The sequence below is a fragment of the Portunus trituberculatus genome, chromosome 9 (genome assembly GCF_017591435.1).
Source record: "Portunus trituberculatus isolate SZX2019 chromosome 9, ASM1759143v1, whole genome shotgun sequence".
NCBI classification, from domain to species: Eukaryota; Metazoa; Arthropoda; class Malacostraca; order Decapoda; family Portunidae; genus Portunus; species Portunus trituberculatus.
In genome coordinates, this window is record NC_059263.1 from 12,696,368 (window position 1) to 12,721,575 (window position 25,208).

At 41.8% G+C, this 25,208-nt stretch overlaps 2 protein-coding genes and 1 long non-coding RNA gene across 6 annotated transcripts in view; 2 read left to right on the forward strand and 1 right to left on the reverse strand.

The window, feature by feature from the left end:
- Window positions 1-716: 716 nt before the first annotated feature.
- Window positions 717-12,856, forward strand: LOC123501423. 4 transcript variants are annotated; one of them, XM_045250252.1, is made up of 5 exons: window positions 717-1,194; window positions 10,439-10,654; window positions 11,823-11,936; window positions 12,208-12,298; window positions 12,330-12,856. In XM_045250252.1, the coding sequence occupies exons 2-5, from the start codon at window positions 10,621-10,623 to the stop codon at window positions 12,352-12,354; spliced, it is 264 nt and encodes an 87-aa protein (XP_045106187.1). In that variant the 5' UTR covers window positions 717-1,194; window positions 10,439-10,620; the 3' UTR covers window positions 12,355-12,856. The 4 variants fall into 4 exon arrangements, with proteins under 4 accessions (XP_045106187.1, XP_045106183.1, XP_045106185.1 ...); XM_045250248.1 differs by having other exon boundaries at window positions 719-1,194; window positions 12,208-12,856; XM_045250250.1 differs by lacking the exon at window positions 10,439-10,654 and having other exon boundaries at window positions 720-1,194; window positions 12,208-12,856.
- Window positions 12,779-15,827, reverse strand: LOC123501424. The gene is made up of 3 exons (XR_006673632.1): window positions 15,263-15,827; window positions 14,218-14,513; window positions 12,779-14,023 (listed from the first exon to the last, which is right to left on the reverse strand). It is a non-coding gene; the product is annotated as an uncharacterized LOC123501424 (long non-coding RNA).
- A 1,734-nt stretch (window positions 15,828-17,561) lies between these two features.
- LOC123501425 (methylmalonyl-CoA mutase, mitochondrial-like) overlaps window positions 17,562-25,208 on the forward strand; it is a 123,513-nt gene continuing 115,866 nt past the window's right edge. The window contains exon 1 of the mRNA XM_045250253.1: window positions 17,562-17,674. Coding sequence (XP_045106188.1) covers window positions 17,636-17,674 — 39 coding nt within the window. The 5' untranslated portion in view covers window positions 17,562-17,635. The remainder of the gene's footprint in view (window positions 17,675-25,208) is intronic.

The following is a 25,208-nucleotide window of genomic DNA, read 5'->3' on the forward strand; positions in this document are numbered from 1 at the left end:
GGCACACGTCTCCAGGAAGTGGTCTACGTGCCAGAAAGCCTGTTCCACGCTTGAGTCAAACAACAAAGTGTCGTCCACACACTTGAACTTGCGGGGAATATCTTTGATAGCATCATCAAAACGCTTAGTATAGGCGTCAGAGGCGGCACAGTGCCCCATAGGAGTGCGGAGGTAGCAATACTGTCCCCAGGGGGTAATGAAGGTGGTAAAGTGGCTGCTGGCCTCGTCAAGCTCTACCTGGTGAAAGCTCGAGAACGCATCAGCCACCGTTTTGTAGGAGAGGGGCGAACATTGGAAACGATGTCAAATGGTGCTCGGGTGTGGTGAGTCTCGCGGGAGCAGCAGGCATTCAGGCGCTGATAGTCGACTGTCCTTCGAGGACGGCCCGATTTCTTAGCGACAACCACCATCCGCGCACACCACTCTGTTGATTCGCCTGCGGGGACAGGCACCAGTATCCCTTTCCGCACATCTTCATCAAGTTGTTTCTTGACTTCGTGTTCCCAATGTCGGGGCACCTGTGCTGGGGTGTGACAGGCGAAGGGGCGTGCATCTGCGTTCAGATGGATGTGGTGTGGTGCACCAGCCATAACCGGGAGTGGCGACCTGTCCGTGTTAAATGTTGAGGCAGGGAAATGTTGTTGTAGCCACTCCTGCAGGCGTTCCGCGTTCTCCTCCAATGGTGGGTACAGCATGACCGCGCGAGACCCGGGGGCGGATGTTCGAAGGATCGTAACTTTCCGCCATTAAGATCTTAGTTGTCCTCTCGTAGCCGACATTTTTTATCGTGGGCTACGACCACCGCTAAGATGTATTTTCAAACACCCGTCCGAACGCTCGTAGCTCACGATGATGCGATCGTAAAGCTTGGTGCGTTCCGTCCCGCTGTCCAGGAATGAAACTCGGCTGACTGCCGCTCAGCCAACCAGAAGAGGCGTATTAACAGCCTTTGAGAGTGATAGCCAATGATATTGCACCGTGAAACGTAAACAAATACACGCACTTGCATGTGGAGACGTCAGTGTTACATGTGTAGATCCTCGCAGCCCAGACAGCAAGAAGAGAAGAAGTGTTGTATGTAATCAGCAGTAAGCAGTGGTGGAAAGGAAAGCAGACATGGCAAGTGAGGTGCCGCCCACCAAACGCCTTCGTCGTGCAAACTTTTCGGATGAAGAAATGCTGACAATAATACAGGTAATGTGTTAAACAGGTCATACCTCAGCTTAGTATACGTGTTATCGCCGTGGCGCAGAAACAAAGCATGCGTAAGTTTAAGGTACTGGATTAAGAGTAAAATGTGGAGCAGCATCACAAGGATAGTACATAATGAGTACATATAGGAGTAAAGGTGAGAAGTATACATCACATGTGTTTACAAAACTGTCGGCCGTTAATGGAAGGGATGCTGAGCTGGGCCTACATGACGGAGAGAGTACGACCCTAGGGGTCGCGAGGGCGCTCGAGACAGATAAGAACATAGAGAGTTCCTGATGATGACGAAGGAACGAGGCCCCAGATTACACCCCAGCACCTCAGGAAGGGGCAGACTACGTTTCGACCCCACAGAGGAAGGTGTGGTGTGGTGAAGGCGAGGAAGGTCGAGCTCACCCTTGTCTTATAGAAGACCCCAAACACGTAAGTTCGCTGTCATCCCCCTTTGGTCGTTCACGTGTACGAGTAATGAGAATGATGATAACACCTTGATGACTGCTGTTTGTGCCTATGTTGTGTTAGTCGTAATTCGCTCCTAGATGGTGTTACGTAGGAGGCGTGATTGAGATATGAGTAAAGATAAAGTAATTCTGGTATTAAGACAAGTTATCATTGTAGCAATTAAGCTGAATTGTCATTGTAAACGTTGTTGAAATGATTTTGTAACTGCCAGTGTACTTGTTGACGTAAATGTGTTCTCACAGGTTTTTGACCGAATGAAATAAATATTCGAGTCAAACGTGACGGGTCTGCTGTTCACCTTTAACAGTCAAAAACGTGGAGTCTTCATTGTTTCTCGCCCGGGGCGCCTTCGAGAACAGCAGAGGACCCAGTGAGCTGCGTGTGTGTGTGTGTGTGTCGCGCCAGACCGGGGAGGTTCGGACCCGGCCGGGCGTCGGTGTGCCCCAGCGCGAGTAGAGCGGGCACGAGCCGCGCCACCCATCCGCGGAGGAGAGCGGGGAAGTTAAGTTGTGTTCGGGGCAGGGAGTGGTGAGCGAGTGAAGGGCTCGTCACCGCTACACCCTTGCTGGCGATCGGTGCGAGGCGGAGGAGCGGGTCCTTCTCCCTCACACGGTAACTGAGGAGTGAGTGTGTTAGTGCGTACGTATACGTTACGTGGGCGGAGACTGGCGAGGCACGCCGGGTGACTCTAGTTGACAAGCGAGTGCAAGTGTGAACATTTATTAACCGGAATTGGTTGTACCTTAATTGCTTGAGATGTCGATGCAAGGTCAAAGTATAGTGATACGCGTATGGTGGTAAGAGTGATAACTTGGTAGTGCGTGTTGTGAAATTAGTGGGCTATACGGGACGTTATTTGTTGAGCTAGTTTTCACAACTCCCACGACACGGAAAGAACGAGGGAGACGTTGACAGCAGACAGCAGTGTGGAAGGTGCAAGAGTGCGATCCACGTAATTCTTAAGCGTCTGGTTGATTTACTGTGGCCCCCGTAGTATTAAACTTTATTGCCAATCAATGTCTGCACACGATGGTGCACCGGCAGTGGCGATCGTGATCACGTTAAGGAGTTTTTCCCCAAAGCTTGCACTATAACGTAAATGTCGGGGTTTTTTCCTCTCAGTGGCGTAATCACCTTCCCACCACGTGCCATCGTACGATAAGTTAGTCGTGGGCCACATTAAACGTCAGACAGCTGAGAGGTAACGAGAAGAATTCTGTTGAGAAGGCTTCAGAACGGCTTCAGCGACAGCCTCGGCAGAGAGGTGTCGGTCTCGCTTCAGTACAGCTTCAAAGTTGCTTCAGTACAGCAGTTGCTTCAGTACAGCTTCAAAGTTGCTTCAGTACAGCAGTTGCTTCAGTACAGCTTCAAAGTTGCTTCAGTACAGCTTCAAAGTTGCTTCAGTACAGCAGTTGCTTCAGTACGGCTTCAAAGTTGCTTCAGTACAGCAGTTGCTTCAGTACAGCTTCAAAGTTGCTTCAGTACAGCAGTTGCTTCAGTACAGCTTCAAAGACGATATAAGTAGCTTCAATATAGCTTCAAAGACGATAAAAACGGCTTCAATATAGCTTCAAAGACGGTCTAAGTAGCTTCAACACAGCTGCAAAGACGGAACAGGGCGGCTTCAATATAGCTCAATATAGCTGAAAGGAGAACCATCGAAGCGCCAAAGCAAAGAGCCACAGACTCCCACTCAGGTTTGAGGAACAAAGATGGACAACGAAACACCACTGAACGAGGTCACGACCAAGAGCACGCAAGATTCTCCTGGAACTACCCTGAAGAACTGGAACATATCAACGTTATAGCCACGTCAGATGATCCCAGACAGCTGCCTCTCAAACAATGGGAGGCAGGTGGAGAAGCCAGCACAATTACTGAACGGTATCGACAGATATACGAACAGATGGAAGAAATGATGAGACAAGCACAAACGTTCATGGAACGCTTTAAGGAACTTGGTGGACTAGCGCTTACGAGCAGAGTTACTCCCGATGAGGGACAAGGAGGAGCCTTGGTGCAGAAGCAGGGGGAGGAACTCAACCAGGGGGAGAGTGACAACGACCAAGGAAGGACAAGGGAAGAGCTGGAGAATGGACCTTCTGGAGTCATTCCTATGCGTCACCCGGTGCAGAGGTGCGATGGTCCACGAGGGAGTGGCCTGTCACTGGAGCTATGTAAGGGAGAAAGGGAGAGTGAAATGGGAACAAGCGGCGAGCAGAGCATATCGCAGTCCATTAAAACCGTTAGGATTGACGTGAAGGAAATGATGAGCACTATGAAACTGCAATGCCTACCGAACCCCAGGTTTACAGGGGGAAATTGTGGTGACTATTGGCAGTTTAAAGAAGCCTTTCTGGACTACGTGGATGCCGCTGTCGTATCGGATAGAACGAAGCTCAGACTGCTCATTGAGGCCTACGAGGGACCTGTCAAAGAAGCTCTACACGGAAAAAGGCGTGTACGAGATCCAAAGGAAGGCTATAGACAAGCCCTCGAAGTGTTAGATCAAGCACACGGTGATACGTGGACGTATGTTCGAGAACTTACTCAAAGGGTCCGCTATGGCCCAAGCATGGATCTACATGAGACCCAAAATCTCGCCCACTTGACACATGATCTTGTAAACTGTGTGTCTGTCCTGCGAGGACTAGGACAGTTGAAAGAAGTGGATACTGACGATGCAATGTGTCACATTGCCGAAAGATTCAAGGGTAAACTGAGAGACGAATACAACGCACAAGTGTATGCTTACGCAAAGAACAATTGTGGAGCTTTCCCAGGTGTAGAATGGTTACAGAGCTTCCTTCAGGACATGCTGACTAGGTCACGGACGACGGCTAAGCTACAGAAGAAAGACATGATGAGCGAGAGTCAAAATAAAGCTGCCGCATCCTTCCCCTCCCAAAAGAGGAAGCAGATCAGTTTAACGATGGTAACGAAGGAAGAAGGACGAAATACGGATACATGTCCTTTGTGTGAGGATGCACACTCTCTGCACGGGTGTCGAGCATTCCTTGGGATGTCAGTAAAGGCGAGATCAACATACATCAGAGACGAAAGACGATGTTATGCCTGTCTTCGACAAGGTCACCGCATGTCGGAGTGTTGGCTACGTGAACCATGCGGAGTTGAAGGTTGCAGTCGTAGCCACTCACCCCTCTTACACTTCATCACTACCGGACAACAGGGAACTCGCTGTACACCGCTTGCGAGGGCTTATGAAGCGTCTTCAACAACGCCCAAACCTACTTGATAAATACGACAAAGAAATGCGCCAGTTAGTAGAAGCAGGTTACGCAGAAAGGCTTCCACGGCCTACACAGACAGGAAGGCCCGGAAAGATCTGGTACTTACCTCATCACCCAGTCCTGAACCAGAACAAACCAGGAAGGTGAGGATAGTATTCGATTGTGCGGCGACCTACCACTCCATCTCCTTAAATAGCCAAGTAATGCAAGGGCCGGACCTCAACAACAAGCTGACGGGCGTCCTTCTTAGGCTTCGGCACCATAAGATAGCTCTCATGGCTGACATTGAATCTATGTTTCATCAAGTGAAGGTGGTGCCGGAAGATCGTGATGTCCTCCGGTTCCTTTGGTGGATGGATGGTGACTGTACACGAGAACCCGCCACCTACCGGATGACAGTACATCTCTTTGGCGGAGTTTGGAGTCCGTCTTGTGCTGGATATGCACTCCAGAAGACGTTCAAGCATTATGAGCAAGAGGTCACCGAAGACGTTGAACGTGCCAGACACAGCTTTTATGTCGACGATCTCCTAATTTCGGTACCCTCTCTGGACAAAGCCATAAAGGTGACACATCAACCGCGACGAGTCTTGAGTAAAGGAGGTTTCAGGCTGACAAAATGGATCTGCAATGATAATTCAGTACTCAACACCATACCTCAAACAGAGAGGGCTGCAGGAGTGAGAGGGATCACCCTCAAGGACGGCCGACTACCCTCTAAGAGGGCGCTGGGAATCCTTGGGACCTAGAGGCAGATGAACTTGCTGTTCAAGCCCAAACGCCACGAAAACCGGAAACGAAGCGAGGTCTTTTAAGCATGATTAGTTCTATATATGGCCCTTTGGGTGTCTTGGCTCCTGTGCTCATCAGAGCGAAATTGATTTTCCAAGATGAATGTAGAAGACAAGCAGGATGGGACGAACCTCTGACTGAGCCGAACGTAGCCTTGTGGAGAAAATGGCTGGGCGATTGGAATGGGCGAGAAGAAGTCCGGATCCCAAGGTGCTACTGGCCAGAGAGGATATCACCTCTACATACGGCTCAAATACATCATTTCTGTGATGCCTCACAACAGGCGTATGGAACAGTGTCCTACCTGAGACTGACGGACAAAAACGGACGCCACCACGTAACCTTTCTGTTCGGCAAAGCCAAACTAGCACCAATGAGGCAACAGACAATTCCGCGATTAGAATTATGTGCAGCTACGATGGCAGCTCGGACTGACAGACAATTGAAAGAAGAACTAGACATCGAAATGGTGGACTCGGTGTTTTGGACGGACAGCATGGCAGTTCTTCAATACATACGAAACACTGAGAGACGCTTCCACACCTTCGTAGCCAACAGAGTGGCTACCATAAGTGAATACTCAAACATCTGTCAATGGCGCCACGTTAGGTCGACACTCAATCCAGCAGATGATGCTAGCCGTGGAATACTGGGAAGTGAACTGCATAATGAGTGTCGATGGATCCAAGGCCCCACATTCCTCGCCTTGAAGGAAGAAGATTGGCCACAGACAACACTAACAATCCCAGATATTATGGCTGATGACCCGGAAGTGAAGAAAACTTCCATATGTTTGGCAACTACAGCAGCAGGAAGGGATAGTGACATCATAAAGACATTGTGGGCGCAGTACTCATCATGGTATCGGTTACGGAAAACCGTTTGCATGGCTCAGACGATTCATACAATGGTGCGTAGCAAGATCCAACAAGACTGCATGTGACAAAGGCCAGTTGTCAGTAGGAGATATGGAAAAGGCTCGTCTGGCAATTCTACAGGCTACACAACTAAGACGCTTTCCTCAAGAGGTGAGCATGTTGAAAAGGGGGGCGACAAATTACTACTGGCCCTTTGTATAGACTGGAGCCTTATCTAGATAACGAAGGACTGTTACGAGTAGGGGGTAGACTAGACTATGCTATCCTCCATCCAGACCACAAGAACTCCATCTTGCTCCCTAAAGACGGATTTATCACGGAGCTCATAATCAGGAACGTACACTCGATAAGGTCTCGGGGCGAGAACACACCTTGGCCGTGTTGCGAGAGGACTACTGGATACCGAAAGGACGCCTTACTATCGACAAGATCCTCCGCACGTGTGTGATCTGCCGACGATGTAAGTGGAAACCGCTAGAGCAGAGGCAAGCAAACCTGCCCGAGGATCGCTTCATACCAGGAGAGAGGCCATTCACTTACATGGGAATAGACTGCTTCGGACCTTTCATAGTGAAACGAGGCCCGACACGGGCAAAAGTATGGGGTTGTCTCTTCACATGCCTGACCTCTCGTGCCATACACTTGGAAGTTCTCCCATCACTGGACGCAGACTCATTCATCAACACGTTAAGCAGATTCAGTTTCCCGCAGAGGAACCCCAAGACACCTGAGGTCTGACAATGGGACGAACCTGGTAGGCGCTCACAGAGGATTGCGGGAGGCAAAGAACAATTGGAATGACAGCAAACGGATAAGAGATAAACTCCTACAACGACAGATAGAATGGGAGTTCATCCCACCTGCAGCCCCTCACATGGGTGGAGTCTGGGAACGTCAAATCCGCACTGTAAAGAAGGTGCTCTTGGCGGTGGTTGGTAATCAGATACTTGATGATGAACGACTTTCCACCTTTTTCTGCATCGTGGAAGAGATAATAAATGGGCGACCCTCACCCCAGTCTCAGACGACCCGAAAGATCTAGAAGCACTCACATCCCTCCACCTTCTCCGACTGGAAGGCAATACGCCAACGCCCAGGGATGACATATCGGTGGCAGAGACATACCGAAGGCGATGGAAACATGCACAGTTCCTGGCAGATCAGTTCTGGAAACGATGGGTGAAGGAGTATTTACCAACCCTGCGCTGGAGGCAGAAAGCCATTAAGAGCCACCGCAACCTGAAAGTCGGTGACGTGGTCATCATAGCAGGACACCCCCTCACAAGAAGTCAGTGGTTATCAGGGAGAGTCCTCGAAACAATGCCTAGCGCAGACGGCCTTGTGCGAAAGGCCAAAGTGCAGACAAAGGAGTCAGTATTGGTGCGCCCAATTACAAAACTCTGTCTGCTGGAAGGGGTCAGGAGCCTCTGAAGGTATTTCGGGCGAAGCCCGACAGGGGAAGTGTTATCGCCGTGGCGCAGAAACAAAGCATGCGTAAGTTTAAGGTACTGGATTAAGAGTAAAATGTGGAGCAGCATCACAAGGATAGTACATAATGAGTACATATAGGAGTAAAGGTGAGAAGTATACATCACATGTGTTTACAAAACTGTCGGCCGTTAATGGAAGGGATGCTGAGCTGGGCCTACATGACGGAGAGAGTACGACCCTAGGGGTCGCGAGGGCGCTCGGGACAGATAAGAACATAGAGAGTTCCTGATGATGACGAAGGAACGAGGCCCCAGATTACACCCCAGCACCTCAGGAAGGGGCAGACTACGTTTCGACCCCACAGAGGAAGGTGTGGTGTGGTGAAGGCGAGGAAGGTCGAGCTCACCCTTGTCTTATAGAAGACCCCAAACACGTAAGTTCGCTGTCATCCCCCTTTGGTCGTTCACGTGTACGAGTAATGAGAATGATGATAACACCTTGATGACTGCTGTTTGTGCCTATGTTGTGTTAGTCATAATTCGCTCCTAGATGGTGTTACGTAGGAGGCGTGATTGAGATATGAGTAAAGATAAAGTAATTCTGGTATTAAGACAAGTTATCATTGTAGCAATCAAGCTGAATTGTCATTGCAAACATTGTTGAAATGATTTTGTAACTGCCAGTGTACTTGTTGACGTAAATGTGTTCTCACAGGTTTTTGACCGAATGAAATAAATATTCGAGTCAAACGTGATGGGTCTGTTGTTCACCTTTAACAATACGCATTGTCACACAATCTTATTTAGAATTCCTTATTAGAATTTCCAGGTTAGTGTATGAGTGCACCATAACTACATAAATAGGTATTTATTTCTGATCATATCAGCCGATAATGAATTTTCACCCCAGTAATTACTTTAAGGTTAACTATTATAGGAGGTTGTGATTTAAATCATTTCATGAAATCCCTAATAGGTATCAAATTTGCTAAATGCATTTTTTTTATTATGTTATGTATAACCTAGCCTTACCTATCATAATCTACCCTAACCTACCTTGGTCTTAGGAAAGAGGGCTAGGGAAAGTTATAGTTATGTAGTAGCAAAAATAATAAAGGAGTAATTTGTGACAAAGTGAACAGAGGAAAAGAAAATAATAGAGGAGTAATTTGTGGCAAAGTGAACAGAAGAAAAGTGTCTTAGAAAAATGTGTACTTCCTAGCAGTGTATTCCTTTAAGTGTTTGTGAGACTTGTGCCTTTATGAGTACACCCTATCTTAAGCTAGCCTAACCAACTTGGATTAACCTAGTCTAGTACCCACCTCACCTAACCTAACTTTACTCAGCATAACCTAACCTAATTAAAATAACATAATATGAAAATTTTTGTAAGGTTAGGTTAGTGTTAGTTTAGGGTCTGGTAGGTTATGGTAGGTTAAGTTACATTAGGCTCTATAACTTGGTAAAATATAAAAAAAAATAAAAATAAGCATATTTATTGAGGATCTCATGAAATGACTGTTTCACACTTTCCTTGTAACATATGGAGGCCAGTTTAAAATAATTTTGTTCACAAGTATTAACTAACTACTGAATGTACATACAAATCATATAGTAGTAAAAATGTAATTAAAACCACTATAGTGGCTATTATCACAATCAATATGCTACATACAAGTTATTAATGTGGACAAAATTACTGGAAATGTACATGTTTTTTATCAAACTTTTACCACACACTAAATGATCTGTTAGAAACTTTTTTGACCTTTCCAAACTTCTGTAGGGAACTAACTAGAGTTTGTTATTAGGAGCTTGGAAATGAGCAATTTGCACTTAAAAATGCTTTCATGTAACATAATTACAACCATTGTGTTTTGTTGTAGTGTTAGACACTGTCACCTCTTGATATTTTCTCACATGTAGAAAACCATGTTTTCTGGTAGATTTAGGTACTCTTAATTATTTAATGTGTTAGGTAATTTTGTCAAACATCTTTTTTTATCCTCAGAGTTTAATAATTAATGAAATATGAAATGAGGGAAACATCAGTATGTTAGGTATATACCTATGTACTCAATAACATACTACTACACCAAAACCTACAAGAAAATAATTTCATCCTCATATTATACACTCATAAAAGACTGTAATGTGGCAATGTGGCTTGGTGAGGAACCTAATTAAACTAACCTAATCCATCCTAGTAATCTATGTAAGTGGAGAGTTATTTTCTTGTAGGTTTTGGTGTACTAAGTTATGAAGTACCTACTTTATTAATCTATAAGTTATCTCATTATTCATTAATTTCTGAGAATAAAAAACTGGTTTCCAACAAATTTAACCAACAGATTAATTAAAGCATTTATTTATATGGGAAATATTATAACTTTACAATCACTTTTGATTCTAGGGTTGGCTGGACAGAAAAACTGTCTTGCAGGAGAAGTTCAGCCATCAAGTAACTGCAGAGAGAAAAAGAAAGGCATGGGAAGAAATAACTTGTGCTGTCAATGCAGTTTCTCCTGTAGCAAGAGAGAGAGAGAGAAGTGAAGAAAAAATTTATTGACTTCAAGTCATCAGTAAAGAGGAAGCATGCTGCTCTCAAGTGTCAACAGGAAAAAAACTGGTAAGGAAAATTGTTTCATTTTGTGGGGAAAGGAGCCATCTACAGTAATGCACACAAAAGCACATACACACAAAAGCCAGAGGATCTGGGTTCGATTTCCCAGGCAGGTAGAAATAATTTGAGTGTGTCTCCTTTCATGTCTAGCTCCTATTCACCTAGCAGTGAGTAGGTGCGGGATGTTGTCCTAGTGTGATGTGTGTGACTGGTCTCGGACCTTTTGGAAATAACTCAGAGCTCGCTCTGTAGGATAAGGTCTTTCTGTCTCATCAGAGACTGCAGCAGATCTAACAGTGAAGTACACACACACACACACACTTGATTTAGCTACTTATTAAAACATTAATGAATATAACTTCCTTGCAAAATTAGTGCTAATGTAGCTAACTGTTATCGTTTTTTTTTTTTTTTTTTTGCGTAAGTTTAAGGTACTGGATTAAGAGTAAATTGTGGAGCAGCATCACAAGGATAGTACATAATGAGTACATATAGGAGTAAAGGTGAGAAGTATACATCACATGTGTTTACAAAACTGTCGGCCGTTAATGGAAGGGATGCTGAGCTGGGCCTACATGACGGAGAGAGTACGACCCTAGGGGTTGCAAGGACGCTTGGGACAGATAAGAACATAGAGAGTTCCTGATGATGACGAAGGAACGAGGCCCCAGATTACACCCCAGCACCTCAGGAAGGGGCAGACTACATTTCGACCCCACAGAGGAAGGTGTGGTGTGGTGAAGGCGAGGAAGGTCGAGCTCACCCTTGTCTTATAGAAGACCCCAAACACGTAAGTTCGCTGTCATACCCCTTTGGTCGTTCACGTGTACGAGTAATGAGAATGATGATAACACCTTGATGACTGCTGTTTGTGCCTATATTGTGTTAGTCGTAATTCGTTCCTAGATGGTGTTACGTAGGAGGCGTGATTGAGATATGAGTAAAGATAAAGTAATTCTGGTATTAAGACAAGTTATCATTGTAGCAATTAAGCTGAATTGTCATTGTAAACGTTGTTGAAATGATTTTGTAACTGCCAGTGTACTTGTTGACGTAAATGTGTTCTCACAGGTTTTTGACCGAATGAAATAAATATTCGAGTCAAACGTGACAGGTCTGCTGTTCACCTTTAACACTAACTTTTGAAGTTCACTCTATGTTTTGTACATTTCAGGTGGCGGAGTGCCTGATGTAAAACCCCTGACCAGTGTTGAAGAGGCAATGCTTCCGTTAATAAAAGATGTCCAAGTATCTGGTGTTCCTGGACTTCGTGACCCTCATCCTGCCAGTATGGTTTTTTGTCTTTTTTTTTTTATTATTAATGTACGGAATGAAAATTTTAAGTTGTGATTTATCTTTTCTGTTGTACGGAGTATGAGTGGTCTCAGACATACCAGAGATTGGAGACAACAAGCTCTGACCTCAGGGTAATGTCTGGCTGCCTCAACAGAGGCTGCATCACATCAAGCAGTGATTTACACACACACACACACACACTCTTTTAAAATTTAATATGTAATAGTTTTGTAGTACATTCTTTTCCTCTTATTTATTTACAGGTGATGATGAAGAGGACTTGGCAGCAGGTGACATAGATGTTACACTACCATCAAGGCCAGCCTCACCAAGACCCAGTGGCACCCAAAACCTCCAAATCTCATCACCTCCAGAGCCTCTGTCACCAGACACTGACACAGAGGGAGTAGTGGAGATAGCATCTGAACCTGCTCCACCACAAGCTGATGATCATCAATACAGCCAACCTCCTCAGGCTGGTAGAAATCAGAGAGGCTCATCACGTCGTGAGGGTACACTGGCTCCAGAAATGCTTCAAGTTCACGAGGACATAAGAAACTCCTTGTCTGATTTGACTGAATGCATTACTACATATTTGCCAGGAATAGCAACATCTTTGAATGAATTGGCATCTCGCAGACTTGTTTAGGAACATTTCAAAATGTCCTACAAAATATTCTTGTTATTTTTGCATTCCAGTGTCATTTCTTTTCTGAATTTGCTCATTACCAATTTCTTTTTATTTAAGGAATACTCTTATTATTTTCCACAGTATTATTTTTCTATTTTGCTTGATATATAGGTAGTTATTTATTTTTAAATTTAAGGAGTTTATAACCTGTTTTCACAGTGCCATTTATTTTCTTATTTTGTACAATGACATATTTATTTATTTTTACGGAGTAGCCTATTTATTAATGATGAATTCTTTTTGCACTAAAAGTTTGAATGTAATGCAGACTTAGCCTCCAAATACCATTTATTAATTATGAAATAATTTTAGTGTACATTTGCATTTCCTCAAACATTTCAGTTAATATTTTGACAAAGATGTAAATTTATTTTGAAGGTGAACAATTACCTATTGTTTATAATATTTAGTAGCTTTTCTTAAATACTGCTTCAGTTTTTGTCCTAGTGGTGTATTTAGCTCACCATTACCTTTCCTGTAGTATTCCTTGTGTCTTATATGAATGTGTAAATATTTATATTCCCATGTAGTAACTCCAGGATTGGAACCCGCACAATGTGTGTGTATATACACAGTTACACAGTGTGGGTTTCAGTTGTCGAGTCACTGTATGGAAATATAAATATTTACACATTCATATAAGACACAAGGAATACTACAGGAAAGGTAATGGTGAGCTAAATACACCACTAGGACAAGAAACTGAAGCAGTATTTAAGAAAAGCTACTAAATATATGGCCAATATGTTGCTGCAAGAATGGGTTAGAGTGGTGACTCAAGTACAAGTAACATTAGTTGAATATTGCAGTGGGTCAAGAAATCAGGTAAACATTTTTGTAACTGGCTGTGCATTACAATTTGTGTAATTAGTCTATCTGATAGTACATACCAAATTAATAATGTGATATTATAGTTACCTATTACGATACATACCAAATGAATAATGTGATATTATACAGTTAGTTATAATGGAGAACCTATTTTTTTTACTTTTGTACTTACAAAATTAATCATATATGCAGTGTAAACTGCAATAAACAACCTATCATGTATATTCTTAACATTACCTTATTTGTAGAAGGTATCCTATGTCCCAAGAATGATGAACATCGTAAGCACCATCAACAGTGGAACAACCAGCACAGCTCAACACATTAAAACTAACTATTGATAGAAACTTACTTTACACAACTATATCCCCCCTTTTCAGACTATGAGAAGTGTTGTGCAATGATTTGCCTTCTCATTGCATTCCCAGCTATTGCCCTTGCATCCCGTCCTCCACCACCAGCTGGTGCAGGAACAAACACAGGTCCATCTATGTCATCAGGGTTGACTACTACTTCATCCAGGAGTGGAAGAGTGGGTAGGAGTTTTCCTGCCTGGGCTGAGCAAAGTGAATATGATGATACTAATGGTATGAAAATGTGCTAAACATTACACCACAGATGCTGATCATTACATGAAAAAAAATACTAAATGAAGAAAATAAAAAATCACTTGCATGCACATAATGACAGACTAGTTTATGAAGTGGTACGTATAGTACAGTACATACAGAATGCACACTTCAAAACATACCAAGAAGAAAGGCATCTCCAAATTCACCCCGCTGGAATCTCCTGTTGAGGATGCTGTTCTCCCATACAAATGAATCGTGTGCTTCCAGGGAAACGGCAGCAATAGTCTTGAAAAATGTAGTCTGCATTACACACAACTTGTATGTTCAGTGAATGGAAATTCTTTCTATTAATGTAGAGTTCTTCATCAACTGGTGGGGCAGCAATCGGGATGTGTGTTCCATCGATGATGCCAATCACATTTGGAAAATTGGCAATTCCATATAATTTCCTTTGTTACCCTGGCTTCCTCTAGTCCTGATGAAAAGAAAAGGTTGCTTATTCACACAATGCAAAATATATAGATATAAATTACATTAATATTCACTGCTTCATAATATTATACACATTTAACAAGAATTACAAACTAGGTAAGTAAAAAGCTATACAGTAATTCAGTAAGTAATATTGTAACCATTTCTAAATTTACCTCTTGGCATAACATCTACATTATAAATGCAATTTGTCCATGAATAAATAAATAAATAAATTACATATATATATATATATATATATATATATATATATATATATATATATATATATATATATATATATATATATATATATATATTTATTTATTTACTTATTTATTACTTTTTGCATTAGGTGTAAGAGTTTTCTTTTAGTTTTCTTTTCATAGGTTTAGTTATAGGTTATGTTATGCATCTATAAAGTGTTTCTGTAACTACCATGCTACCCAAAAGGAAATTAATATTCCATAGTACAGTATACTGAACCAGCAGATTTTATCTATAAAACATAAGAACATAATGTTAGGCATGACCAAGTATTTCCTTAAAAGCTTTTTTATGTTTCCTAGAAAAAAAGGCACTCCCATCATGTATTAGTCCCTTCTGATATGAGTCTCCTATAGTTCAGTGGCAATGGTTAGGTTTGGTTAGGTTAGTTTACATTTAGGTTGAGTTTAGATCTGGGAGTGTACTATAGATTACATGCACTATTTCTTACCAGATACATATATGAAGTAGTACAGTAGTACATACCTCTTGGCATCCGTGTTTCTCTAAGTGACGCCGTATACAGCACATCTGTCACTCTGTTGATGACTCTGCTGACACATCCTTGTGTTAATCCATGTGTCTGCCAACACACTTTGGAATGACCCACTGGCATAAAACCTAAATGTCATCAACACCTGTAAATGACATGGCACTGCATGGGATTTTCTTGTTGCTCGGCCAACTTTTGGTTCTAGCTTCTGGCACCAATGAAGAAGCTCCTGTCTCGGGAGTCTGTAATATCTCAGCAAGTGTTCATCACTAAAAGCAAATGGATCTGTTCGGTCTCTAAATCTTCTTTCACGTCTCCAGGCCCTGTTTACTGCAACATCATGTTGCAATACAACTTGTAACTCCATCTCTGACAAGGCAACGTGGGTACAGAATTCCACGGGAGGTAAACAAACCACCCTACGATCACTGTAAGGGTGCTCTTCGAGACACTTAGCGCTACGAGCAAATATGGCGGTCCGAAAATCGTAGCGACGACTCCAAGATCTTTCCAACATACACCTTAGGCGAGTTACGCGCGGGTTACGACAAATTTAGCGCTAAGGTGATCGTAGCAAGACACTTAGCCGTTACGAGCGTTTGAACATCCAGGCAGAGTAGTGGTTTACTAGGTCCTCTCATGGGCCTACACTGGGCTCCCTTGTTGGCACCGCCACTCCCGAGACAACATACCGAACAGCAGACGAGTCTTATGAACCCTTACAAGAAACCATATGTAGTCGCTAACAAAGTAACAACCCTTAACCATCCTTAAACCCTTACACATATTAAACAATCCTTAACCATCCTTAAACCCTTACAATTGATGTAAAGAAAAAACAATGTGTAAGGGTTTAAGGATGGTTAAGGGTTGATTCATATGTGTAAGGGTTTAAGGATGGTTAAGGGTTGTTACTTTGTTAGCGGCTACATATGGTTTCCTGTAAGGGTTCATAAGACTCGTCTGCTGTTCAGTATGTTGTCTCGGGAGTGGCGGTGCCAACAAGAGAGCCCAGTGTGGGCCCATGAGGCAGTCACGTCCCCACACCGTCTCTGAGATTACCTATAAACCACTACTCCGCCTTCGTGTTTACTTACCCCTGGCCAACCCTACATCAATACATAAAGGTTGCCTATTCTTTTACCTAAGGATCATATTCATTGGGTTCACTGTTCTTAAGATGTTGGAGATGTTGGATTCGCAAATCTTGACATGATCCAATATTATTGTATCCTTTCTTTTAAGATCTGTAGGGTGCCAATCTTTGACGGAGTGGGGCCAGATAAAATGTCATAGAATAAAATGGTAACATAATGCATTTCTGACATTATTTTTATGAAACACTTTTATTTTTGTAACGCCGTTGGCAAGATTACCATTGTATCTCTCCCAACACTCCACCCCCCTCCCAGCCCCCTCGCCTACACCTAGCCCAGCCATCAGGCAGCCAGAGCTGCCAGATGCAGGGAGATTTCCCTGTTTTAGGGAAATTTAGGTCTCAACAGGGAAACAGGGAAGAAAATTAAAAATGTTCCAAATTCTAGGGAAATTTTGACCAACGGACTCACACCCTCCATCTGCAGAGTCCACCCTTGTCCTCCTCCCATTCTCTTCACCCGTCATCCGTACAATGATTATTTGTATTAATTTTCATCAATTATTTATTGTTTCCTTTCCCTCTCAGTTGAATTTCAATCCACTTCTGAGGTCTCTCTCGATCACTATATCCTTCCTCTACCGTTCACTCTTCCTTCCCTCATCCCTAAACAGCGTCATGACTTGTACGAGACCCGTATACCGTCCCTTCCCTTTCCTCCCTCGCCCTTGCTAGCTAGCTGAACCTGTTTTCTACGAGACCGATAGAGACCCGTATTCACCCAAACAGTGTCATGACACGTATGAGATCCGTATATCGTCCCTCCCCTTCCTTCCCTCGCCCTTGCTTGATAGCTGAACTTATGACAGCTATATTATATTCGTGTGTGTGTGTGTATGTGTGTGTGTGTATATATATATATATATATATATATATATATATATATATATATATATATATATATATATATATATATATATATATATATATATATATATATATATATATATATATATATATATATATATATATATATATATATATATATATATATATATATATATATATATATATATATATATATATATAACCGAATGTGTGTATGTATGTACGTATGTAAGAAGTTAAAGATTATGACAGGAAAATGCTGCGCTAAATAGGGAAATATTTTTAGGCAAAACAGGGAACTTTTGGCAACTTGATCTGGCAGCACTGCAGGCAGCACAAAGTGCGAAGAAGAGACGGGCTGGTGTCTGCTGGAGCAGCCAATATGACCTTGCCTATATTATTGAATCGAAACACCGTGAAGGTATGTTAGCTTCATGAGCACCTCGGCAAGGAATGCGTCTAAGTGTAGGTTCAAGTGTATGGCGTGTCAAGTTATTGTTAAGTGTCAGTATAGGCACAAATTACATAACCCGGTTTCAAAGCGACTTTGCTTTATGCCTCTGAACATACGTATGAGGTCCTGCCGGTCATTAGGCTGTGGTAGTAGTTATGTGATGTCTTCTGGTGTGTCATGGTGGTGGTCATGTTGGTGACTGGGCAACAAACACCGGCCAAACTATCTCTCACTTGGCTCTTGTTGCTCCTCAGCAGATCTCAAACCAGTGTTATTGTATACTGAAGAATGCCGTCACTCGCTGGTACGATGAACGAGAGCACCACTGAAGAGCAGATATCTCTCTTAGACACTTTTCTTCTATACGCTCCTCCTCACAAATTACTCATTTAATATTAATGCTAATGAATAAGATATGAGTAAAATTCAATAAACCTTGTGTCAAGTTAAGTTAGACGTAAACTTAGGTTAGGTTTAGTTAGAATGCATGAATGCTTGTATATACAAAATTCCCGGCATTTAGATAAAAATGTCTGAAATCTAGAGAATTTGGTAAATTTCTACAGTTGCACCAACAGCTCACTTCTGGATGAAATTAATGTTGTGTGGTGGGTTTCAAACAGTTTTCAATGAATATGCACTCCATTCCCATCGCAAATCTGTAATATTTTTAACCCCCCACCCTGTCTCTTGCAGAAACACAATTTTGTGGTAAAACAAAGCATTTTTTTTGGTGTATTTTATCCTGTTTTGAATGAATCTGTACTAACCTAAACCTAAACCTAAACCTAACCTAACCTAACCTAATCTAGCTAGCTAGTTGGTGGGGCAATATGCACCGTTGATATGTCTTCCTTAGAACAAAGGTAACTTTATCTAACACATTTAAAGGGATCTAACCAAAGCAAACTAACCTAACCCAACTGACAATGCTAAGAAATTTATATGAAGTCATTAGCTACCTTATTTCTTTTCGTAAAATCTGGTGATACAATGGATATGATCACAGCAACACCCTGCCCGTCCAGACATCTTCCATAGACTGAATTCAAATAGAGTTGTGTCTTTCTGCAAATTGCTCTTATTGGCTTGATTTATTCAGTATATTTTTAATTGGTCAGTGGCTGCATGGCCAAACGAAAGAACCAATCATTGCCATTCATTTGATGCGTGCACAAATACTGTGGCAACACACACATGAACAAACAAACGAACACACTTAACAGAGTTCCTCAGTGCCCCTCAGTCCATCACATGGGTGAGGGTAGCTTGTTCTCCCCAAAAAGTGGTAAATTTTTAAACATTTTTATCAACGTTATAAAGAATTTGCGACAGGAATGTATGGGTTCAAATTACTCAGAATGAGAAGAGTAACAAAAGCCATGTTGCTATTGGTTTAAGAGTAAAATAATATTGAGAATTTTCTCAAAAATGCTTTTTTTTTTGTATTTTATGCATCAAAATAATCCCATTGATGCTTTCCTTATTACATAATGCCAGACTGATGGACCAATATAACTCTGGTGGCTTATTGACTATTTCCTTCCAGACCCTCTTAAAACCCATTGTATATGTATAGTACAATAGTGTAAAGTGGCAGAAAAATACCACCAATCCTCTATATGCTACAGGTGACTTGGAATTTCTCCTAAGCCTGGCTTGTGTATCTAGCCCATACCAAGCAGGAGCTATGAGAATGTTGAGTTTTTGGGTGGGGTAAGATGAAAACAAGTATTTTCCTTGGAGTAACTTATCAAAATAAAAAAAAAACATGGCAGGTATTTGACTAGAATTACTTAAATTACACCCTTAAGGTGCATTCTGCAATCTTAATGATAATGTATGAAAAAATTGTGACATGTTTAGAAATAAATCACTATCATCAAAAAAGATTATATCACCGTGCATAATGTATTCTAATCTAACCTAAACCTAAACCTATCTTAACTTTTATTACCATGCTTATCCAACTTATCCACTGCAGTGGCTCAGTGGATAAGGTGGTGAGCGTGGGATCGGGCTGACGTCCACGCGTGGGTTCGGATCCCACAATGTACAGCCTTAAAACACTTTGCCATTTGCTGAGTGGTTTAAAGTTACCTACATGTCACCATTATACCCAGGTTCTAGGTGGTTACACCCAAGATGAGCTTGGATGGTGATATGGGCCCTAATATGGGTACCACTATAAATAAAATTACCTGCGCCACTAATGGGTGGAAGCTGAACAGCGCTTCCTAAATACTCTTCAAGTGTGCCTACAGACGCTTTAGGCCTTACTGTAAAAAAAAAAAAAAAAAAAAAATAGATAAATAATCTACAATGTTTTAGGTGATTCTGATAGTTCACTCCCTGGAAAGTACTAATTTTCATTTTACCCAGCATGAAAACCCACCCTGCGTTTCTATACGTCCCCAAGCTTTTTTGGGGATAGAGGATTGGTGCCATTTTTATGTCAGTTTATACATCATCATATATGTACACAATGGGTTTTTGAAGATTTATAAGAAAATTGTTGGAAAATAAGGCACTGGAATTATACTGGACTATTATTGACTTTCCTCCATTAGGCCATATGATACATTCACACCAGCCACTTTTCATGACACTAGAAGACATAAACTTGGAAGTCTTTGTTCTTCATATAGAAACTGAAATCTGCAAGCATTTTTCATGTGTTGCATCATCTTTTGCTGGAGCTTGTTGTAGGTAATTTTATGACTTTGCACCAGTCTCTTAATTCTGGACAAAAGTATTCAGTCTGGTAGTTTTTGGCCTGTTTTGAATTAATCTGCATGCTATTTTCAGCACAAATCATTACTTTCTATTATCACCATCTCATTTCCCTTCCCCTTGGAAAGTACGGTTTTGAAATAAAAACAAAAAAGTAGATTGATACTAAACAGATAGAAATCTCCTAGAAGAAATTTTTTTGTGTCAAGTAAATATCACATCAATAACAAGCACAAGGCTCCTCTGGATAGGACTGACTTCCACTTGCCACACACCACTCCCTAAGGCAACCTAACTAAATGAATGTAATTGAACCTAACCTAATAAGAAGAATCTAACTTAAGCTAACCAAATGTAATTGGCAAGGCTAAGAATACATATGAAGTCGTTACAGTATTTTTCATGTAATTTTTCCTCGTCATTGGAGACACTGATTTGAGGAACAGGCTGTTGACATTGGCATTGCCCTCTGGGATACAGTAGCACTACCTGCAGGAAAAATTGGTGTAGAGGAGGACTCTATAGTTTAATTCTTGGAAGAATGTGTAGGCGTTAGGAGAGTACGGTTAGCTACCCTGACTTATACAATTTCTCTTTAATTTATCGTTTTTTGTTTTGTTTACATAATTGGAATTCAAGCTAACCCCTTCAGTTATGTGATGCATTTCCATATTCATTATACAGTAATACTTAGCTTAGCGAATGTTCGTCTAACGAATTTCCGGGTTAAGGTACCATATAAAGTTAGACCAAAAAGTCCGCATGATGTACAACCACATCCGTTTTAGCGAATTTTCTGGGTTTGAATTTGCCGGGTGAGGGACCGAACGCTGCAGCTTCGCTGTGATTGGCTGGCTCCCCGCCTCTGTCTCTAGCACTCCTGGAGCTGGATCCAAGGTTCTTTAATGTCAGAGCAACCTCCTGCTGCGAAATGGCATCCACGAACGCTTGGAGGGACGGTGACAAGGTTGCTATCAGGTTGCTCTGATATTGCTGGGAACACCACCTCGAGATGTGGTGTTACTGTCTTATATATGCATTTATGTTCACAAAACAACATTTCTATTAGCTTTTTACAAACCTTGCCCCCAAGATAGGATTGTTTTGTAATGCATAAAGTGAAATCTTATATGGAATACCAAAAACTAAAGCAGAGATGAGATCGCCCACAGATGAAGCGGGAGACTCGCGGCCACTCGGCCGCTTCTTCTTCTTTTTGTGACCCTTTTGCATGCATGTTATTTTCATCATGATGTTTATGTTTTCACTCCTCTATTGCCTGCTATAATGGATATCATATCTTAGTATTCACATATGCTCATGCCACGAGGATAACCTTGACTCCGTGGCACTGAGATATGAGGCACCCGAAAAGGTATCCCCTTTAGCCCATAAATTCCCGTGAAAAGCCCACATGGTATAAATAGAAAAAAAAAATAAAAAAAATAATTTACAACATGAATAAGGAGAGAGAGAGAGAGAGAGAGAGAGAGTTGTCTGTCTGTTCCACCAAGGTGTTGAAACAGTAATTGGTTCTATGGAATTCTGGTACAGGTTGAACCTCCCAAATCCGGCAATCACCGGACCTTAGACTTGCTGGACCATGGAAAATTCCGAACTATAGGTGGTCCCCAAAACACCCTCTATATACTTACCCTGTATTATACAAGTGTAGCTGTAACATTGTTTTGATATGTGATAATTGTACATGAAAATATACAAGCAGAAGTACATAGAAAAACACGTTGTTGTGAATTAAGTTCACCATGGAAAATTTTTGCCTGTGCTATTATCATCTCGCCGGACACAGGGACGTTACCAGCACACCGAAGCTTAAGCCACTGTATGAGAGCACTGTTTAAATCACTGCTTTTACCCTCCTTAAGTGTTCTACGAACTTCCATGTTCTTCTTGCTCTCACACTCACTGTAAAACTTGAGAAGCTGATTCTTCTGGTATTTTATATCATAGACGGTTGATGAGGTTGTACTGTTGGCATAGGCTCTGTACTGAAACACCTTTATCTAGCTTCCTCAATAGGTCTACTTTCTGTTGCACTGATATTGTCATATGTTTGCACTTTTTTTCTTTGGTTCACACACAACACTATCACTTCCTGGTTGCTTGGAAGCCATGTTTAGGGGCAAATATTACAGAAAAAAATGTTTATGCACCTGGGAGGATGGTGCTTGCAATGAGCGGCAGCGTGGTACTGATCCAAATTTGACCCAGAATGCCCGGGCTCCAAAACACAGTACAGTGCTGCCGCGTCTTAGCGGTGGTCCGGCAAATTACTTCGGCCAATTCAAAAATTCCGGCAAACAAAAATTTTGCCTGATTACAGGTGTTGCCGGATGAAAGAATACCGGATTAAGGAAGTTCAACCTGTACTCAGCCAGTGCTCAAACGTTCTCCCAAAAATTAAATGACTATACTGTTGATCTTGGCTAACTTAAACGAATAGGTGGAAAGGTTGGTCCAACAAACACGAATGTCCGACTTATATGAATTCCACCACTTCCTAACAAAAAAAAAAAGAAAGAAAAAGAAAAAAGAAAAGAAAAAAGTAGGCAGTTCAACTAAAAAAAAAGAAGAAAGCAAAAAGAAAAGAAAAAAATAGGCAGTTCAACTAAAAAAGAAAAAAGAAAAAAAGAAAAAAGTGACCAGTTGGACTAAAAAAAAAAGTGGGCAGTTCAACCAAAAAAAAAAGAAAAAAAGAAAAAAGAAAAGAAATAAATGGACAGTTCAAAAAAAAAAAAAAAAAAGTGGGCAGCTGAACTAAAAGAAAGGAAAAAAAAGAAAATATAAAAGTGGGCAGTTCAACTAAAAAAAGAAGAAAAACAAAGAAAAAGCAAAAAAAAAGTAGGTAGTTGAATTTTGGTTTAACCCCTTCAATACGGTGACGCCTATGTAGGCGTCATGATGCCCCAGTAGCATATACTGTGACGCCTACGTAGGCGTCATATTTCTTTTCTGAGCTTTCTTCAGTTCAGTTGTCCCTTATATTGTGTTGGATACCAACTATACATGCCGTATGCTGTCCTTGAAATCCTAGTGCTCCTCCCACCATCCTTGTCTCCACCAATCACTAAAGATAAGCTACATGCGTCCCAAACGCCTTGTGTCTAAAATTCCCCAATGGCATAGACTGTTCCCATCTCTCTCTCTCTCTCTCTCTCTCTCTCTCTCTCTCTCTCTCTCTCTCTCTCTCTCTCTCTCTCTCTCTCTCTCTATCTATCTATCTCCATTCCTCCCTCCCCATCTCCCTTTCCTCCCTCCCCATCTCCCTTTCCTCCCTCCCCATCTCCCTTCCCTTCCTCCCCCTCTCCCTCTCGAAAGATAAGTTACATGCGTCCCGCCTTGTAACATTCATGAAAACACACACACACACACACACACACACACACACACACACGGGACATCGTCGATGGCGGATGTGGTCGCTGAGCTCCAGAGCAATCATCTCTAATTCTACAGTTACCATTGCCTAAGAGTAACCAAGGTGGGAAAGGAGCTGGTAATGTTTGTCCCGTCTCCATATAGTCATGTTAACTGTTGATTAGCAAAATAATGTCCAGGGAAGGTAAATATAAACTGTAGCCTGCGTTTGAGCCATCAGCTGGTTTGTTTACATCTGCGCAACATGGCGGCCGTGAACTCGAAAGATGAATCAGACTTCACAGGATTTCAAGGAATAATGGAGAAGAGCGCTTATGTGAAGAAAATTCTGGAGTTGGAAGGTAAAATTGAAAAACTGTTTGAAAAGTATGGGGGCCTGGAAACGAGTTATGACAATGTAATGAAAGAGTGTGCCGATATGAAGAAGGAAAATGAAGCACTGAAAGAGGAAGTTAAGCTAATTAAAGTGAATTGCGAAAAATGTGGAGAATCTCTAGGAAAAGTGATGGAGAAGCAGGCTGAATGGAAAAAAGTCAGGAAGTGGAAAGAAAGGAGGTAAATTACAAAGTTGCAAGTCTGGAAAAGGAAATCAAAGAGTCTGGGAGAAAACTTTGGGCCTTGCTGAAATTATAGATCAACAGATCATAGAAGAGAAGATTGCTGAGAAAGTGGTGAAGGTTATTAAATCAAATGAGACATTGGTGAGGGAAACTGTAGACAAAAAGAGATGTGTGGTGATATTTGGTGTGGAGGAGGATAAGACACCGAGTAAAATGGAGAGAGAGAAAACATAAAAAGGTGATAAATAATATCATTAATGTGGTGCAGGAGGAGGAAAAGACCTAGTACAAGAAATAGAGGACTTCCATAGAATTGGAAAGTTCACAAGAGAAGGTATGAGGCCAATAAGAATCAAACTTAAGTCACAAAAGGATGTAGATGAATTGGTGGAGAAGTCATGGAGGCTAGCCCAGCAGGAAACAACAAGGAAGATTTGGTTGAGAAGAGATCTCGGTGAAAAGGAAAGAGAAATGTTAAATGAGTTGAGAAAGGAGGCTTTGAAAAAAATGAAGAGAGGACAGAAGAGGAGAAGAAAGAGTTTTCTGGAGAATCTTGGATATGAGACTGAGGAAGTGGTTCATAACCCAGAAAAGTACAGCAAGAAAGGACTAAAGAAACTTACGTATGAGCGGAATGTAATGTATTCCAACATAAATGGAGTGATATCGGGATTTTAGAACTCAACGATTACTTGAGGGACAAGAACCCAGATATTGTGGGTCTTACTGAAACAAAACTGAGAGAGGAGAAGACCTGATGATGGTTGGAGAAGGAAATATAATGTTTGGAAAAGAAATAGAGTAGGTAA

Excerpts from the sequence above, each read along its gene's own strand:
- LOC123501423 (XM_045250248.1), top strand. The coding sequence starts at position 10,621 with ATGCTGCTCTCAAGTGTCAACAGGAAAAAAACTG. Across the intron at positions 10,655-11,822 it reads TGTCAACAGGAAAAAAACTG|GTGGCGGAGTGCCTGATGTA; the intron begins GTAAGGAAAATT and ends TGTACATTTCAG. Across the intron at positions 11,937-12,207 it reads TCGTGACCCTCATCCTGCCA|GTGATGATGAAGAGGACTTG; the intron begins GTATGGTTTTTT and ends ATTTATTTACAG.